Here is a 19,608-nt window from a genome sequence, read left to right as displayed (position 1 = left end):
GGATTAGAATATAGAATGTGCATGTGTTGCCTGAGGCTGAGTGTCAAACTTCTATAGCTAGCAAATACCTAGAAACATCGAAAATTAGCGAAACTCCCGAGTACCGAGATAGGCATGGTTCACATGATATTGTGCTGCATGTTTATCATCTATTATTTCGATGTTTGACTAATAATATTATTAGAACGTTTAATCGTGAGTTGCTCACCCGAACTGATGCCTTTCTTGCCCGCGCTTTTTCACTCGTATATTGCATGTATGCGTTGATATTTTCACTTATAATAAATTATTAGAATCTAATGCTTGTATATAGATTAGGATTTTATGATCAGAGACGGAGAAAGTCTTACTATAAAGTCACTAGATAGACCTACATAGGCCTTGTTCGTTGACGGACAATTGCCCCAGACCCAGTAAACTGAATTTAGAACTAGGAATATTCATCGGTACAGACTGTACAACCGGAAAAAGCATCATAAACTTTGTAAAATTGGTTGCAAAATACTGAAAAGTGTGAAATATATCGTACAAATTTTTCCTCGTAATATATATGCTCGTCCCAGCTGTTACAACTCGGATCTGATGAATGTTTCTATAATTCAGCATTTAGTTTAATAGCGGAGTTGGTTATGTTTTTACGTTGTTACGACTGCCGCTAAAAGATTTGAAACAAGCATTTATTTAAGTAAAATAGTAAAGTTATTTAATAAAGTTTAAATACAGTTTCTTTGTTTTAAAGCCTGATTTTAGCTAAGTAACATTCTTACTTCTATTAACCAGATATACGGTCAAAGCTTTACTTTTCATTATTACACAGTTCACAATATTGTGAATTGCATTTACAGAATAAGCAGAGTAAGTATCTGCGTATACCACAATAGCATGTGCTTGTTTGGTGTCGTAAAGACTTATTTCAGTACCTCAAAGTCCTCTCACGCTTCGTTGAATCTCGGGTAACCGGGCTCATGTAAACAGCCCCTTAGAAGTGGGCGGGACGATTTAGCCAAGAACTCATCCAACTGCCCGCGCGAGCCAGCACTCCCCCCCCCCCATCATTGTGGTGATTATACGACTGCCAGGATCATGTTATCTGCTCATTTCAATACCTCAAAATCATCTCACGCTTCGTTGAATCTCGGGTAACCGGGCTCATGTAAACAGCCCCTTATTCAATAATTGCATTGCGCTGAGAGTTGTAGTAGAATTTTGCCAGAGATGTAATATAGCGTTTCATGTTTCTGGTTTGCCAGACGTTTGCCAGAAGTTTAGATCCACGGCTGAGCAACGATATTTAACTGCATGAGGCTATCATGTTTGATGTTTTTAAATGGTTATCAAAATTATCATATTTCTAAAGCCAGCCGCACACGAGTGCTATCTTCTGGTTTTATAGTCATTCACACTAGGTACGGCAAATATTGATAGCTTCTATACCCACTGCCAAAAAACGTTTCGTGTGCGGCAAACGAAAGCTATCTTGACAGACAGATTGTCCAAACAAGAGCATTCGCAGACACGAAAGTGAATTTTTGTCCATCACCTACAAACGGAATCGTAGCACTCGAGGCCGCAGCCAGCATGCAGCTATGACATGTTTCATCAGTTGCAGTACGTGGCCGGTTGCCCGAATGGCAAAACTCGTTCGTAAGGGCGTATTTGCCAGTGTAACGAGCTAATACATTAGCCCCGCTCTACGAGCTAATACATTAGCCCCGTCTCACTTACCCTGCTATAGTGCTGCAGACCTGCAGTCCTCCTAGTCGTTGAATGTTTATGTGATTGCTCGATCCTTCAGATTTAAAAGAACGGCGTTAATTACCGCTTTCAAATTTTGCTTCGGTATTTTTGTCATTTAAACCAGCGCTTTTTACTCCTCTGATCGTCAGACCATTGGTGATTCATGCACTAGCTTCTTTAAGATGCTTTCTGGGTTAAGTCTATTGGCTTGACCACTTCAGGTTTTGAACAAAATTCATCAGTCGCGATCGAAATGTCGAATTCATTTTGGCACTTGGCAGAACTTGCTACTGATCATAACAATTTTTTTACATATATTCAAGTCATTACAGTTCTTACTGCAATCTAATTCGTAAATACAATTCATGCATTGGCTATCTTGATGACAAGGAAAATCAAAATGTAATTTTAAAATCCCAAAAGCGTGATAACACTGTTATTTCAAAAGTGTTTACCCCATCAGCAATGTTAATGAACATAATTGTTTAAACCCAAGCGTGCACTTTCCACTAACGGGTTTAACAAATTGTTATCAGCATGCACGGTGGCCCGATTTATACTACATAGAGAAGAATGATCCGTCTGGACGAATAATCCGCCTGATCATTCGTCTGAGTATAAACACACAACAAACTATGTAGACGAACTATCCAGACGAATATGTCAAACGAAACAGAATCGCGTGTTTACAAAGTGCACGGAATTACTGTAGGAAATCATTTTTGTGGTAAAAAGAGTGCACAAGAGCGGCCGTTTTATGAAGAATTTTTCGTAGTTTCTCCCCATGCACCCTGTATTTTACTAACAGACGAATGATGCGCGAAGAGGAACTGCCATTCAAATTCGTCTGAATAGACGAACTATGCGGATAATTCGTGTTGATGAATGATCCGTAAACACAGACGAAAGTTTGTCCAGATGGATGATCTGTCTCTCAGTAAAAATCGGGCCATTTTGTATTAAATACAAATTAGCTGATCAGACAAACGCTTGAATATAAGGCCCGGTTACACTGTCAAAGCCCTAACTTGTGTTCACAGTTGAAAATTTGCACTGGTAAACCCCAAATTCTAAATGTTTTGCGCAGCGAGTATCTTGATGGATAACTCAGTTTAAAATTGCCAACTGCATGCCACTGATCACAAGAAATTTTACATTGTAAACCGGGTTGCTAAGCATGCAAGCACGATTCACAGTTTTTAATTTGTCTGAAGATCGACCCCTCTTACGGCCATCATATTTGGAACATAATTAATTATAATCTCCCTCTTTTTAGGATCACTCTTATCCATCTTTACGAGCATCCTAGTTTGCACGTCAGTCCAATACAAATATTGCCCGACCAAAGTCAGGCTAAATATATGCGGGACATCCTCGCGTGTAACAATCACGCGATCAGATCCTGTCAGGTCACATGATTCAATCTTATCTAATTTAGCGTCCGCCCAGTAAAGTTTCCTTTGCTGATAGTCTAACACCAGACTGTTTGGCCAAGCTATTGAAGTATTAATCAAAATTTCTCTCTTTGTTCCATCCAACATCGCTCTCTCTATTTTAGGATTTTCTCCCCAATCTGACCAGTACATAAACCTGCAATAAAAAAATTGAAAACGTTAATTCCCATTCTTGAGGCAATTGCAGTTCGTCTAAAAAGAAAATCTTCGTGTTTTGCTCTCGAGTTTTAACATTTGCAACATGAAGTAATTACATACCTCTGCTGTTGATCAATAATAATTGCTCTCGGCTCATCCAGGCCACGTGATACAATATCTTTTCCTGAAGTTCCGTTCAAATACGCCATTGCAATAATATCTGATGCTGAATCTGTCCAATAAATACCTCGATTTACCCAATCAATTGCCAAGTCTTCTGCTGAGGAACTATTGTTTTCGAAAATTGTTTTCGCACCTGACAAAACATAAAGTAATGTTTTTAGTTTGTCTAGTCTTTAGAGAAACATTTGCATTTCCTGAAACTTTACGCTATTCAGTTGAGTCATGATTCAGTGTCAGCAGTGGAAAGAAAGAAGAGTCTTCGTTGTTTGTTAATTCTGTGGCATGATAATATAATAACCACCTGAAATCTAATGTATCCATTTATTGGCCTGGGGCCGGTTGTATCAAGCCCGTTTAGCACTTTAGCTTAAACGGTGCATGGATAAGTTCAAAATAGAAAGCAAGTCTGCCGTTTTATTCAACAAGCGAACAAAATGTTTTTGACCTTAATACAAAGCTACTGTTAACAACTACATATTCTGAGCATAATATTCATGCTGACTCAGTGACTCATTCAAGACAGATGCAAGAGTGTTATTTAATTTGAACTTATCCACCGTTTAAGCTAAACGGGCTTGATACAACCGGCCCCTGTTTGTTGAAAAAAAAAGGAATAAGATTAAATATCAGACAATTCACTAATATTTTACATTACCAGAACCATTGATGCTCGCGCACTTTATCTCATGATACTGGGAATCAATCCAACACAGCGACTTCTGAACCGGATCAAAATCAACCGCAATCACGTGACCGATATCTTCAATTGGGAGTTTGAGATCAGTGTGTTCTTGTGTGCTCAAGGAGAGAATACTGATTCCTCTTCGTTTTGTAAGCAAAAGGAACTTTTGAGGGCCTGTTGGAGATATTTTAAAACTCTACTGTAAAGTAAATTCTGTACGTTTTTTCATGTCTGCATCCTTTACAGTGTATACTATTATACTATATTCCGCATAAAAATGGCTTTATACCGCATTTCACACTTCGTCTTGTTATTGCTTACCATCTTCACAAGTTTTCATGTCTGACTTTAAAACAACTCCAGAAGGACAAGCGCACGAAAAACGCTTTCCTGGAGCCAACAAACAAAGATGACTACATCCACCATTTTCTCTCTCACAAGGATTGAATGAAACTAAAAGATATACATATATGTGTATAAAGTTCAGTGTGACTCATTGCATTAATGTGCTTTCAATAACAGAGTTAAGACTTTTTTTTTCAAGGCTACCAAACAGACGTATACTGAACAAGTCACAACTTACCATTTGACTGTCTTTGAGGATCGTAAGTTTTAATATCCATAGGAGAATAAATATTTGTTTTGATCACATTTGCTGAATTACTCATATTCGCTCTCAATACAGCACAATTTTGTATTGAATTCGTGTCCCAATCAGTCCAGTAAAGCTGTTTCCGTAACATTGTTATGGAGTATGGATGATTGGCAGCTTGCGAGTACGTTATACGTCTGCCGTTGCCATGGTAATCAACACTTGCAATGTATTCATGTCTTGCATCGATCCAGTAAAGTCTGCTTTCGTGGTAGTCAAGAGTGAGACCATTTGGCCAGGTAATGGACGTGCTCACGATGTTCTTGTGATTTGTACCATCCATACCAGCACGTGATATTCCTGGTGCCTCACCCCAGTCTGACCAAAACATAAAACTACAAACAATTTTTAACATCAATGTAAAAAATGATGTACAACAAGTTTAGTGATAATAATGAACTTGAACTGTTTAGTTACTCGGTTGGTTTACAGTAAATCAAATGGCGGGTGAAATATTAACAAATTTAGCAAGTAAAAGTAAGAATGCAAAAGATTGAGAGTTTGATAAATAAAAAGCCGTCATTAGAAGTTTAGAACAATTGAATTTCTTTCTACATTTGCGCATGTGCGCGCTAAATTCACCATATGACTTTATTGTAGTTGTTGGCCTAATTGAGAACACGAAAGTCGAACAGTTCAGAACTCCTCCAACTTTTCACACTATACCAGGAGTTAACAGGTATACTGTAGTGTAAACTACTTCAATGATAAAAAGGTAAAATTTGATAATAATAGTAGTTACCCAGCATTAGGATCCACTGCAATTGCTCTGGGGTTATCAAGATTTTTCCATATCAAAACTTTACGATACTTCCCATCAATACTCGAGACACATATTTGTTTCAAATCGTAATCTGTCCAGTATAGTTTCCCTGTCAGCCAATCAACAGCCAGACCTTCAGGCCGTCCCAGGGATCCTGATACAATTACTTTTGCCTTACATGTAGTCTTAAGAGAGCAACGAAATATTTTTTCTTCTGAGACATCGCTCCAAAATATCAAGTGATTTTTGTAGAGGAAATCAACAGCGACTGCATCGTCTGTTGAAATAATCACCCGCTCACTGGCAGAACCTTTGTTGTCTGACCAAAACAAACGAATATCCTTCTCATTGGCGTATAATAGCTTCCACGGAAATGCTAAATGCACAAAAACAATTGTTAACTTTTATTCAACATACGCAATAGAAGACACCCCAAAAGACGTATCTTCCCTTTCCTGAATAAAAGTGACGAGGGGACGATGTTTCGTGGTTCCCTATAGGCTCGTGTAAGCCAGTATACCCATTTCAACCATTGGCATTGCCCACCAGTGGTTGCAAAAATAGTACAAAACTTTGAAGTATCGGGAGTTAATACAACTAGGCCGAACATTATATCATTCAGTAAAGCGTAAATGGTTTTGAATGAAGTGATGGAATATCCCATTGGTGCAAATCCTGTCTATTGCAACAATTGCACTACATATTTTTCGCCTTGGCACTTGCTGCGTAACATGCTTTCGTGCAACGTGTCTCGTAATTTTTGACCATTGACGGTTTCTTATATAGTTTATGTGAAAAAAATCAAACCAGGATCGTTCATCGCTGTCGCTGCATAAAAATATTTGCTCCATGCAAATACTAACCATAGATTAACGGTTCCAGCATTACTAACAGTCTAACATACAGTACAGTAGCGTGCGACACATTAATTATCGATCAATAATTTGAATTGTCTAAAACCGCGCAATCATATTTCATGAGAGAAGGGTAAAAGTTGCTGTAACTATAACAGTATAGCTGTGCCAATATACCTAATTGTCATTACGTTATCTGTAAGGTCTGTTGTAGTAACTTGTGGGAATTGCAAAGCAGTTACAAATATATGATTAATATGAATAAAGTGATGGTTTATTAATCATGAAACATTCGGCGGTTCCTTAATCACACAGTTAATGATATAGTTGTGATCACAGTTGGGTAACATATTTCAATCGACAATCGCTCGCAAAGCTATAATACTAAACAAGAACATTTTTATCAGCAGTCGAAAATCGCCTATGGCTATGTTACCGATGATGAGTGATTACATCTAGAACGTACGGGCGACTGAATCAGTTAACATGAAACTTACTTGATTGGCAACAGACAGCTACACAAAACAAAACACACAGAATCCTCATGTTTCTTCTCTTCATTTAGTTCAATCTGCAGACTATTTTAAAAAGAAAGGATATTTGTAGAGATTGTTTCAGACTGAAACACGACACAATGAAAACAATCACCTCATGAAACACCGGGTGGGATTTCACCATATTTCAAACAACAAGGTGACACTTCCGTAGTTACGTCTACACGAAAAAAAACTCCGTCATTCTCAGTCATATGATTCCGTTGGAAACGTTCCTAGATTCAATACTGCTTTCAGTTTTCGTATTTACCATGGCCAGAGCTCCTATATCTGATCATGACGGCTTGATTGGACATTGAGTCATCTCAATTAATTACTTTAATTTGCGACGCTTGAATATCCAAAACATTTTTTATGTTTAAGCAATCAAAAATATGACTTCAATGGAGTAATTTTTCGAAATGATGATAAAATAGCATAAAAATTCATCATCTGTTCATAAAAATTCATCATCTTGGCTTTGTCCACGACTGAAAAGCTCTTTGCAACCAGTGAAATAAAAGGGAAGTAACCGATGGTTTACGTATTTTCACCTCCAGAAATCAGATCATCAGACGTACATACGATATCTTAGGCACCTTAAGATTGACGTTTAATTACGGCACAAGGCACACGGCTAACTGCAAATTTCAAGTCATATTTTGAGGCCAACTCGGCAACTGTTAGTTGTTCGAAGTCAGGGCAATTTGCATGTCTATAAAAACTGAAGCATGAATTAGCTACTTGGAGCTAGCTGGCAAAAACTTGTGACGGTTTTCCCCCGAAAGCAATTTGAAACTTGCAGTTTGCTGTTAGCGCGTGTACCGTATAAACGACGTCTGTTTCACGCCTTTCTTTTGGAACGTTGCTGTAGAAGGTATTTATATCAATATTCAACAATGGATTTTCTATTAACATTGAAAATCATTTCACGCATTTTTACTGTTTTTGTATTTCTGGTCAATGATTGCATTTAGTGGCGGTTTTTAGCTATATGAAAGCTTTTAGCTAGCTGGCAGTACTTTACTACTACTAGCAGTATAAGGAATATACAGTAAGTCCATACAGCCTTACCTGCTGCAGATTTTGATGGGTAGAGTGACGTAAACTTAAATAGCTTCAACTTAAGTCGGCATCCGTCGAAGGCATGGGCTCGTTCTGTCTCATTGAGACATAATTTTATTGTTTGGAAATTTCTCTAGTCTTCATGCAGTAATCTCAGGTAATCGGGATCATGCGAACAACCTCTCCATTATAACCAATTGCATTAAATAAAACAATACTAAAGCAAATCCACACTCGAATTTTACGATAGCCAATTACCACACATGAAGTGCATGGTGTTCACTACATCGGGAGTTCTTGCAACCTCGTACTAAGGATTTTTTTTCTTGGGGAGAAAAAACCAACCTCGTTGGGTTCGTTGTGGATAACTGCATGTGTACCTAATAACTATCCAATACATGCATTAACCCTATTCAACCCTTTTAGATACAATAAGCATTAGTTCAGTTGCTCTTTGAAAACTTCGCGGCTTTAATGAAAACAGTTTCTTTAGCATTCTCTTTATTCTTTCTTTACACTTATGTACATACAGTGTATTCATACAGTACAGTCGTAATTATACCATCTTGCGTAAAAAACTATACGTTGATGATTGACGAATACAAATATTGATCTTGAATGAGCATGACAACGTCTTCTAGGGAAGTCCTTCACAAACTTATTGTGCTTCTGAAATACCCTTCTGTGCGTAAAATTCATGCACAATTTATCTTTGCAACCATCGACTTTAAAGGATTAATATTTTCTTTTGCCGCTGACATTTTTGGTCGCTTTAAATTGCATTCTTATAAATTTTCAAATCAAGACACGCCAAAAGTTAACATTTAAAACCTAAGAATTAGGCAGTCAATGAATATATAAAACCGGTTCGCGAATTCCTTCCTAAATATATGCAAGATATGGATTCGTACATACAAAATGATGCGTTAAATATTTAAAACCTGGTAAAACAAAATATTTTACATCTAAAATGTTTGCATTTTTTAGCTCACTCAAATTCCTCCCTTTTGTGATAGATGCGAAGAAGTAATCCATTAAGAATCATCGCTAGAACCTACAGTAGAAAAGAGAGAAAATATAACGTTAGAGCACAAATCAAAATATATATTTTATCCACCAGAAGTCATTCCCTTGTCACTGCAAATTCTTACAGCAAGAAATGGGAGTAATATCCGTTGACAAAGGGAAAAGAAATGTATGTCATTCTTACAAGGTATACATCATTGTCAAACTTACACCAAACAAACAAACAAACAAACAGAGGGGAAGTCTTACAGTCTTCAATATTCAGCATAGTTTAACCAGCAAAATATTTTCCCGAGCTGTGAAGAGGTTTTTTAAAACGGTAAAAAGGTTTTTTAAAAGGAAAATATTTTTCTATCTTGACCGACCAAAACGGTAAATAACGTATTTACTTTTTTAAAAAAAGCGGCGTTCGGTCGTATTATTACTTGTGCAGTCAAACTCAGCAATGGCGACAATAACATAAACAATTAAAACCTCATTTGTTTAATTTACCAAAATTCACTTGGATTTATCGTGATAATTATTTGGTCCATATATTTTAAAGTAAAGTCGAAAGTCAAAAACAAAACAAACACGCTTTCGTTCGAGCATAAAATATAAGATTTCGGACCGTGGTCATGCAGATATCGTAAAATATTGCCCGTTTCTGCAGCCAATCAGATTACAGAAAAGGCTAGGGTTCCGAAAGGCTAGGAAAAAGATATTTACCAGGCGAAGATGCTTCAATGAGAATGTATTATATTTGTAATAGAAGACAGCACTCAGCACGGCACTAACCTGGATGAGCGCAATACCAATAGCAGCACCTCCAATAATGTAAAAGTTGTCAAGCACTCGTTCTTTTATCACTCTGTAGCATGGATGCTAAAAGTAAAAAAAATCACGGATCACTTTTAATTGTGACAGACTCACAGAAGAAATAAAATCATTTTATATATGAGACAGAGTGCTGTTCAAATGTTGCTAACCACAGTCAGTACCAACCATACAGTCATTACGTTGTCGACCACAGTCAGTACCAACCATACAGTCATTACGTTGTCAACCACAGTCAGTACCAACCATACAGTCATTACGTTGTCAACCACAGTCAGTACCAACCATACAGTCGTTACGTTGTCAACCACAGTCAGTACCAACCACACAGTCATTACGTTGTCGACCACAGTCAGTACCAACCATACAGTCATTACGTTGTCAACCACAGTCAGTACCAACCATACAGTCATTACGTTGTCGACCACAATCAGTACCAACCATACAGTCGTTACGTTGTCGACCACAGTCAGTACCAACCATACAATCACAACCGTACAGGCGCCTGTTTTAAGATTTTGCCCCAGCTACTATACGATATATGCATGGCGTCACCTCGCATACAACTAGGTTTAAACGGTTGTTCAACTCAATATAATCGAGTAGGATTGGCTCAGAACTGGCAACTGTTATGGCACTGATGTGCAAATGAAGGATTCACTTACTCGTCCAGCGGCATCTTCTTTTCGTCCGCCACATGCTTTGGGAGCATTATGAAAGCGCTTGTTTGCAAGATAATCCAGCGGATCATTAACACCACAGCAATCAAACTAGAAAACAAGAACAAATACTGCTTATACTAGAATCAGAAATTTTAAGTAAAATGCTGTAGGTAAGTAGTAAATACTGGCAATAAATGGTCAGTTTGGAAGCAGTCGTAGTGCTAGTTGCACGCATATTGCATAAATATAAAGACTGAAATCATGCTAAACTCGCGCGATCGGTATATACTGTACTGTATGCATATATACAGTATATTACCGATATAGCTATAGTGTGATGTTTAACGTTCCACGTTAAATATTTTTATACAGTGTAGCTTACCCTGTCTTGGAAGAGGTCCCAGGCTTCTGTGACGTGAGGAAATTCTGGGTCCATGTATCTATTTTGGTACGCGTCTATCATACACGTGGCAAATCTTTCGTCAATCTGAGAAGTAAAAAAATAGCTGCTAAAATAACCAACCACATGCAACAATACTTAATTTTCCCGTACGAAAAGAGCGGTGGGAAGCTGCCAAACGCGTCTCTGGCATGACCTACGGAACCACAAACTGTAAGTGGGAATGAAGTGAGCAGGGGGGGAGGTGCACCAACAAAAATGAAAATTCCTCATCATGCAGCAATCTAACTTCCTCATGAGCAATCTTACATGTATAGTTATTATAAATCAAGGCTTATATGAATTCTCATGTGAAGGTTCTGTTTATACATTAGTTCATGCAACATGCACGTATTAATTTGTTGGTTACTAAAAGGACACATTTAGTTTGCATTTCCCCAATCCCGCGACCCTGATCAGTCGTGATTCTACTTTACGTAGTTACATTTATACTTACGAATTCTCTTCTGGCGAATGCGTAAACCCCAGTTGTCATTTCGCAGAGAAATAAGAGAAACAGGAATAAGATTGACTAAAAATAAAATAAAGATCCATTATTACACGATAGTAGCTATAAGGTTGCCGTCTGTATCAACTAAAATATTTTTTATACAAAATAACTGCACGTCCGAATAAAGTAGAGTGTTGGAAATTGCCAGGAAATTCCCACTGACAATGTTGTATGTCATGCAGATTCATCTTCTTCCTTTGTTTTCCCAACTGAACTAAATGTACACATACGATAAATTTTCGAGTTTTTTAAAAACAATCCAGAAACGTTGTTAAAAATAGAACGGCGGGAATCTAAAAGCTATAGATGGGTTATCGCTAACCCTAGGTTAAATTCCAATGTTTTAATTTATGTGCTTCTGCAACACCTCTCGATTTAAACCATCTTTACAAATATGACTTCTATGAAAATACTCAATGAAAAAATATTCAACTTTTATAAACAAGCGATGAAAAAAAGGATGTAAATTTGCGTCAACCCTCGGTTAAGTTAACGTTCTTTTGAACAACTGGCCACAGTATGACCGATGCAGTATGTACTTGCTACACAGAGATGAAATTAGTTGCATGATTAGGATGTACGAACTTTCCATTTCAGGGTACTTCAAGATAGTTATACTTACTAATGCCATCAATCTTGATTTCTTGTAACAAGCTGCGACAAACACCATGATTACAATGATGAGAAGTATAGAACCGACCGCAAGCATGCAGCCAGCGGCAACAAACCATTCATTGTCAGAACATAAATCAACGTAACTCCCCCGGTAAGTGTTCAAATAAATCCCAACAAATAAAGCTCCACACGCGAGAATCTATATAGGGCAAGAATTAAAAGTAAAATTAAACAAAAATCAAAATCACTCATCTGCTACTACAAGATGAATGATGCTTTCTTTTTTGAACTCATCGCTGTTTAGGCTAAACTCCTTTACATGCAACAACCGCCCCCAGAATTCTGGCATCAGTGTAAATGTATTTGGCCGGTGCGCGCAGCATTATGACCTTAATTATGACAATAGCGATTTAAAGATCCACCAAATCTAGGACGCGAACGTGACATAAAAAGTTGCTACTAGTATGAGGAAACCAGAAATTAATTTCTTTTCCATACGCGGTTCTGACTTTGTTTATAAAAAGGAGTCTATAATTTCCATCCCTGTTGGGAAACTGTGGAAATTAGATCAGTATTACTTCATGTCCGCGTCGTAGATTTGGTGAATCTTAAACTCACTGATTTTAATTTCATTTGAGTTTATTTAGTCATGATCCTCGGCTGCAAATTACCGAAGGCTGGAGTGTGGACAATGAAGAGATTGTATTTCAAAATTCATAGAGATTCCACGAAATATTGGACAAACTGAGGAGTCATGGATAGTAACAGGGATGAACATTCGCATTATTCAAGACTGGAGTTCTATTGTTCCCGCGCTATCTCAACGCGAGTCTCCTCCTGATCAATAATAGCTCAAAGAATCTCAAAATCAAACTTAAGGCCCGTTTACACTCGCGATTTTTGCTGCGATTTTATGTGCGATTTTCCTCTTTTGATAGATGTGAACGAGTGAATTAGTTACGGATGTTCAAATAAGAGCTCTTATGCATCAGAGCATTCCTAACTAGTCACACGTTCACATCTACCAAAAGAAGAAAATCGCATATAAAATCGCATATAAAATCGCACCATTGCAAGTGTAAACGGGCCTTTAAGGTAATTTATGCTCGCTTAATTTTCAAATTCTAATGTACTTTGACATTTGTTTACAGTTCATGCTTTTGTAGTTCAAAAATAGTTGGAATTAACTAAATCATTGCTAAAGTTTATTATGATGCAGTTTGTAATGAACTTACTAGGAGGAAAGTATTGAGAAAAAGCGCAGCTACAAGAATGACTTTGTCAGCTCGAGTTGCTTGATAATTACCAAATCTGAAAACGAAATAAGGTACATATGTTATAAAATGTTAATACTGGTCCAGATAATATCGTCCAGGTTAGTGTACTCTAAGTGATACAAGTTGATATCTTGTTGACATTTTGACACCCTGCGTTAAAGCCCCCCTCCCCTCCCCCCCTGTGCCTAATCACATATGGCAGCTTAATTAGAAGTCATGTGAAAACGTTTGTCTTTAGTATCGTCTTGTGCTTTAAATAGTGATTATAGTATGGGCAACAAGGACTTTATTTACTCTAAACACAAGTGCAAGATATGTTACACTGACAGTGTAATTATCAAACTTATTCAAACGTCTACCGCGTAGCCTGGAAATACCCGCGAAATCAGAAGAAAGAAACATGGGTGGCGCACGTTTGGTTAAAAACAAATTCAGCGGCTGACATAATCTCTTGTGCGATTTAATACGAATTCGTGCACTCGTCCTTCGCTGTTGAACTCAGGCTATGCCTATGTACTTTCGCAGTCGACTTTAAAATAAAATGAAAGGTCACTCGTGCATCACTCAGTTATCCCTAGTTGCACCTAACGGCTAAAGCCTTACTCGTACTTATGTTACGTATATATAAAAACAGAGTTCTACTGTATATGATCACGTTATTTAGACATATTTGTATTGGACTTATACAACAGGGGTCGGTTGTATGAAAGCTGGATAGCGCTATCCACCGGATAGTGATTTTTTTCAACCGTTCTAAAGATGCTTGAAGAGCAATAAAATTTCAGCTTTGGAACCAACAATCGTTAAAGAGGATCCTTAATTTAAGAATACTAAGAAAAGAAATCTCCACAAACTCCAAGTCCAAACTTAACATTTTTTAATCCATAGGACACTATATATGCATGATTATTAAATCTGTTCCACAAATGAATGATTCAGCATTGTTTCACAAGTTGAAAAAGGGTTAGGGTTCTGCAGGAAATTGGTTTATGAATACGGACGTTTATATCACATAAAATATGAACTTACAGCAAACATTAAATGACTGATTTTACATAGTTTATAGATACTAGTACTGTACATGCAACTAGCTATTGTGGACTTTTTGTGCAAATAAAGACATTGTGTTCTTTCATTAAAATATAGTCTACTTTAAATACCTGTTCTTTGTAGGAAACATCATTCTGTGTGAGCTTGCAGGTATAAAGGGCCTGGTGTTGCCATTACCATTCTGATGATTCTGGGCATCAGCATGAAGAGGTTTCATCTCCATCTTTAAGTTTGTTGCCTAATCAATAAAAAAAATTAAAATATTTTAGATATAAACCTTAAAAACCCAAACCTTAAATAGCAAAATCATTCTATTGAAAATCATAAAGACTAGCATTGGTGTTTAAGTTTTCATACTGCTGAAAATGTTAAGGCAGTTTCTACATATTATTTAATCTTAAAGATGAACTTAAATTTTGATATATAGCGAAGGTTTTGATATTGTTTTTAAAATTTTTATAAATAAATATGTATATAAAATTTAATGAACATTAGCTAAGGGACTCAGCATCACTCAGGCTATTGAATTTACAAAGAAAAATATTGCATACTTTTCAGTAAGTAAAATTATATAACCATACAGAGTGTGGCAAATAGTGTCATATAGTCAAGTTGGTCAGTGTGAGTTTTAGTATTATGCTATAGGATCAACATTGTATGTTGCTATAAAAATCAAATGCCAAGAGTTCATTTATGACTTTAAAAAAGTTTTCATGCTGGGATTTCATTTCATATTTAATTATAATTGCAAATTTCCTTTTGTTGCCTGAGCTTTATTTAACCACCATACTCACACAGATTAAAATAAGAAGAGAGCTAACCTTTATTTCTCATTGTAAACTCTTCAAACTTTATGTCCATAGTAAGTTAAAATTTTATAGTGTTTGATATGCAGTGCATTACATTTTGCATGGGATTCACTAAACATTTGCGTGACATAATTAGGGACAAAATCATCAGATTGGTCGTATTGTATAGACAGATTACTGGGGCCGGTTGTATCAAGCCCATTTAGCTTTAATGGTGGATAAGTTAAAAATAGAAAATCTATCGTTTTATTAAACAAGCTAACTAAATGTTTTCAACCTTAATACAAAGATACTGTTTACAACTACATATTCAGTGCATAATATTCAAGTTGACTTATTCAAGAGAGATGTAAAAGTGTTATTTAATTTCGACTTATCCACCGTTTCAGCTAAACAGGCTTGATACAACCGGCCGCTGGTGATTTAGGGGTTTACGATTGCAGCCATCTAAAAATGCTGGTTTTTTAACTGTGTTTACCATAAAACTGAAATATTAAATGAAATATTACCATTTTTGATTTAAAATAAGATATCTAGGTTTGATTGTTTTCAGTGGAAAACATCAATGGTCTTCAAAAGTTACCAACAATACTGCAATTTTTATACATTGCATTGCTGTAAATAAATTGATGAACTTGGCTATTTTTTAAACGACCATTTTTTAAAACTTTACTTGTATCAGGTTATGTTTTTTACTGTGCCTTAGACTAAACAATATTGCTTCAATCAAAATTAAGTGCTCAATATTGGTCACCAATTTGGTAAGGTAACATATCTTTGTGTAAATAACACAGAATATCTTGGCAATGTATATGTTTACATCAAAATTTTAACAAATACGACGATAAATCACAAGTGAATACGAATAGTGATTTCAAAAAACAATTAAGGACGAATAGAGTACAATATCCTGTAAGGAAATGCCATCTTTTGCGCCGAAAGACAGGCTTTCGCCTTAGACATAGTAAAGTTAATATTAATATATATTAAAGTTAACAGACCAACCACACATTAATAATATAAACCTTCAATTTTTATAAAAGAGAATAAGAAAACGGAAAGCGAAAGAAATTTTGATTCAGAACTTGACCTTTTTCGAGTAGGCTATATCGTTTAGGTGACTCAACAAAACGCGTCGTATAAGAGTTATCGTAGTTGGACTGTTGGAGATCTGCACTTATTCGGCAGTGTATGTTAAGGGAAGGTAGACACGCGCTTTATATAAATAAATAAGTAGTGTTTTTAAGGATTTTTTCTGTGGTTTACCGACAAGGCACAAAATACTGTGACTACAACCAAACCTGATCGAAATGACCAACCAAAAATATTCTTTTATAATTGTTTACGTTCCCATCGGCACAGGACAGTCGTGCTGTATGAAACGTTCGATAATTTGCGACATTTAAATACATTAGAATTCAAATAAAAATATCACCTTTATTACTTCAAACTAGATCTTGCTTGTAATATTTCCTTCGCTGTGTTGATGTGGTTTCTTGTGACAATAATCGTCTGCGTTCTATCGAGATTTTAAATATCAAGTATGCCAGAAACTCTCACAAACTGCCTTACAAATTTATGTATGGAATGTCGTCCCGCGTGGGAGATATTTACATTGCAATCTCGCAACACGCATATAACCTGCGAGCAGGCGTTTCAGGCGAGGCCAGGTTTTTTACAAAAAGGTTATCTTTTAGTATATTAGTATAAATATATATTTTATACTATTTAATGAAAATATACTTTAACAATGAAAGTGGAATAATCCCAGTCATCCTAGCCTGGATAACTGACCTTTGTTTGTCTATCACAGACCTTTGTTTCTGCCAGGGGCGCCGGAAGCAGTTTAGGGTGGCAGGGGCAGAGTTTTAGAAAAGAGCACATTCATTTTACCTTAGCAACCACACGAAGAGGAAACTCAAATTTACAATGAGTACATGCGAACTTGCAAATCCACGGGAGAACGCATTTTCAATAATATTACCGCTTAGTTTTTATGAGAAAAGTAGGCATCATGATTAAATGTTGAATTTATTATACTTTTATATGGTAGCAAAGGGCACAAGGCTGCTCCCCCTGCCCCCGTGATTCCGACGCCCCTGGTTTCTGCAAACTGTTTCAAAATGGTGCCGGCCACTTTCGAACGAAAATTAAGGAGAGCTTAACTTGATTTGTTTAGTTTGCGGGGAGAATAGAGTACGAAGTTTTAAAGCGGGTTTATTTACTGGCGCTTTTGAATCTGTGCATCAGTTCTGCTTATAACAATGGATAGTCTACTTGTTTCAAAATTGCTGAAATTTCACATGTTTCATAAACTCTCTGAACACAAACCCTCTTTCATATTCATCTGGAAGTATAGCGAACTAAAAGCCTGTCAAATATTCTGAAAGTTTCATAGGCAGCCTGGTCATATAGTATGACGTATCGCTTTGACCGCGGGCTGTCTATGAAAGTTTTTGATATTTTGGGAAACATACGGATCAGTGAAAATGTAAACAAAGTGTTTATTTACATAACGGACTGTACACCTCCTTTAACGAAATTTGATGACTTTCATTATCGCAGCCTTTTAGATGTACCCGGGACAAGACCATTGAGCTTTATAATAATTCCTATATTTATATTATATAGTTCAGTGGGCAAGACCATGCTGCGAAAGACCCTGGGTACGAGGTTGCGAGTGGAGGTGTTTCTTATTGTCCAGGCTGGTTGGACCTATTTTCCTAATTCAGGAGGGGGGTGAAAGGTATGGAGGATATCAAAATTATCAAGGAGATTATTGGCTTGTCTGACAGGCTAGAAAATGATTAAAATTGTAAAACATGCAAACCAGAAATACGAACGGCACGTATGGGTTCACGTATGTTAGCAAGTTCTAGTTTCCACCCAGTAAACTGTTTGGAGTTTTTTCTGTACAACAATTATCCTGCACAAACTGTTCAGCGCGTTTTTAGCCTGTCAGTAATTAATGCGTAAATGACAAAGTCAGAGCGGAATCACGTTGTACCCAGGGGCAGATCACCTTAAAATGAATAAAAGGTATACTGGTATGGAAATTGGGAGAAATGTTGTATTATGCTGTGAGTCAGTTAGCCAAAAAAATTTCGCTAATACATTGGGTGAAAAGTGACCACCTTGACTCCTTGATTGCCATGCCACTGTTTTCACCACCCAGCGCAAAATATTTTATGGTTTTACATATTATTTTATCTGCCCTAAAGCCTGGCGCAGACTGGCAGGTTTAGCACGCACTCGTGACAATTGCATTTAATTGTAAAAACCTGCGGAAATGTCAATGAATTTTCAGCGTACTATCATTGTAACTAAATACTCCTTTTCGTGTTTTTTTTTCTGATCACGTCATACACTGACGCATGAGGAACTTACTGAACGTTTTTTTTATTGCTGGTGCAATCATTTTTGGCAATAGTGCTCTTTTCTGTCGCGTATAAAGTCCCGGTTACACGTTGCAATTTTCCTTGCAACTTGCAATGCAATTCTACTTTTGAGAGATGTATATTTGGGAACAACGAAACTTTTGTGTTATTACACTTTATGCACTTTTCTTCTGCAGAAGACTCGTCACTAATTTACATCTCTTAAAAGTAGAATTGCATTGTAAGTATAAGAAAATAAGAGGTCATTTAACTGCGTAATACTACTGGATTTATTATCAGCGTGTCATTTTTATCATTAATGAATTTTAGAAAAAATCATCCTAAGGTGTAAGATGACTTAAACACCTCATAAATTGATCGGCTGGGGCATGAGCCACTTCGATGATTATAATCGATGATCGGGGACTATTATTAATAACAATCTGGAAATGATTCAGACCCAACAAATTTCCTTGAGAAGTTTGACGTATAAGTATGACGAAGGCTAGGTTAGCTAGGTTTCAATCCACAAATATTTTCTTCAATGCTAAATATATCCTTGCAATCAAATAAAAGAATTAGACCAAAATACACAATTTTTGATTTTTTAAAACAGCTGTTGCTAAGCTGACCGGTTTCCGGTTTTCTCATAATAATAACGAAAACTATAAAAACTATTAAAGGAATAAGTTAATGATAATATTTAGCTGAAATTGTAATGTAATTCATGGTAAAATTTTTTTGACAGAGACTTTCACCGCCATGCATGAATGAATTATGTTTACCGCAGTCTTGCATGTTTAGTGACTCCTGTCATAACTGCTAAAAGCACATTGTTTCTACCGCGATATAGAATATTCAAATCTTGATTTATAACTAAAGTGTTTATTTTTCTTATCATTTGCATAAATTAAAATACGTTATAACCCAAATTGGAACAGGCAGCTGTTATTTATTTTGAACTG

The 19,608-nt window shown here is 36.5% G+C and overlaps 2 protein-coding genes across 4 annotated transcripts; both read right to left on the bottom strand.

Annotated features, from left to right (window-relative positions):
- Positions 1–2,029: 2,029 nt before the first annotated feature.
- Positions 2,030–7,126, bottom strand: LOC114532089 (low-density lipoprotein receptor-related protein 6-like). 2 transcript variants are annotated; one of them, XM_028553678.1, is made up of 8 exons: positions 7,112–7,126; positions 6,961–7,041; positions 5,589–5,985; positions 4,778–5,181; positions 4,516–4,647; positions 4,168–4,368; positions 3,450–3,645; positions 2,030–3,327 (listed from the first exon to the last, which is right to left on the bottom strand). In XM_028553678.1, the coding sequence occupies exons 2-8, from the start codon at positions 7,022–7,024 to the stop codon at positions 2,937–2,939; spliced, it is 1,785 nt and encodes a 594-aa protein (XP_028409479.1). In that variant the 5' UTR covers positions 7,025–7,041; positions 7,112–7,126; the 3' UTR covers positions 2,030–2,936. The 2 variants fall into 2 exon arrangements, with proteins under 2 accessions (XP_028409479.1, XP_028409478.1); XM_028553677.1 differs by lacking the exon at positions 7,112–7,126 and having other exon boundaries at positions 6,961–7,102.
- Positions 7,127–8,511: 1,385 nt separating this feature from the next.
- On the bottom strand, positions 8,512–16,838 carry LOC114532051 (tetraspanin-4-like). Of its 2 annotated transcripts, none has more exons than XM_028553641.1 (9): positions 16,702–16,838; positions 14,568–14,695; positions 13,366–13,441; positions 12,138–12,329; positions 11,462–11,536; positions 10,948–11,052; positions 10,569–10,673; positions 9,865–9,951; positions 8,512–9,115 (listed from the first exon to the last, which is right to left on the bottom strand). In XM_028553641.1, the coding sequence occupies exons 2-9, from the start codon at positions 14,678–14,680 to the stop codon at positions 9,050–9,052; spliced, it is 819 nt and encodes a 272-aa protein (XP_028409442.1). In that variant the 5' UTR covers positions 14,681–14,695; positions 16,702–16,838; the 3' UTR covers positions 8,512–9,049. The 2 variants fall into 2 exon arrangements, with proteins under 2 accessions (XP_028409442.1, XP_028409443.1); XM_028553642.1 differs by having other exon boundaries at positions 16,711–16,838.
- Positions 16,839–19,608: the final 2,770 nt, after the last annotated feature.

This window comes from Dendronephthya gigantea, unplaced genomic scaffold (assembly GCF_004324835.1).
Source record: "Dendronephthya gigantea isolate DGI-Jeju-01 unplaced genomic scaffold, DenGig_1.0 000077F, whole genome shotgun sequence".
Lineage (NCBI taxonomy): Eukaryota > Metazoa > Cnidaria > Anthozoa > Malacalcyonacea > Nephtheidae > Dendronephthya > Dendronephthya gigantea.
The sequence above is the reverse complement of the archived record's forward strand: the minus strand, read 5'-3'. Positions and strand labels throughout refer to the sequence as shown.

Bases quoted from the DNA above. Each gene is read 5' to 3' on its own strand.
- LOC114532051 (XM_028553641.1), bottom strand. From the start codon at position 14,680: ATGGAGATGAAACCTCTTCATGCTGATGCCCAGAATCATCAGAATGGT. The intron at 11,053-11,461 runs GTAAGTATAAAT...TTTACTTCTCAG, and splicing joins CATTCGCCAGAAGAGAATTC to ATTGACGAAAGATTTGCCAC. The intron at 9,952-10,568 runs GTAAGTGAATCC...TTTTACTTTTAG, and splicing joins AAGAAGATGCCGCTGGACGA to CATCCATGCTACAGAGTGAT.
- LOC114532089 (XM_028553678.1), bottom strand. From the start codon at position 7,024: ATGAAGAGAAGAAACATGAGGATTCTGTGTGTTTTGTTTTGTGTAGCT. The intron at 4,648-4,777 runs GTAAGTTGTGAC...TATATCTTTTAG, and splicing joins TCCTCAAAGACAGTCAAATG to TTTCATTCAATCCTTGTGAG. The intron at 3,646-4,167 runs GTAATGTAAAAT...ATGTTTTGTCAG, and splicing joins CGCGAGCATCAATGGTTCTG to GTGCGAAAACAATTTTCGAA.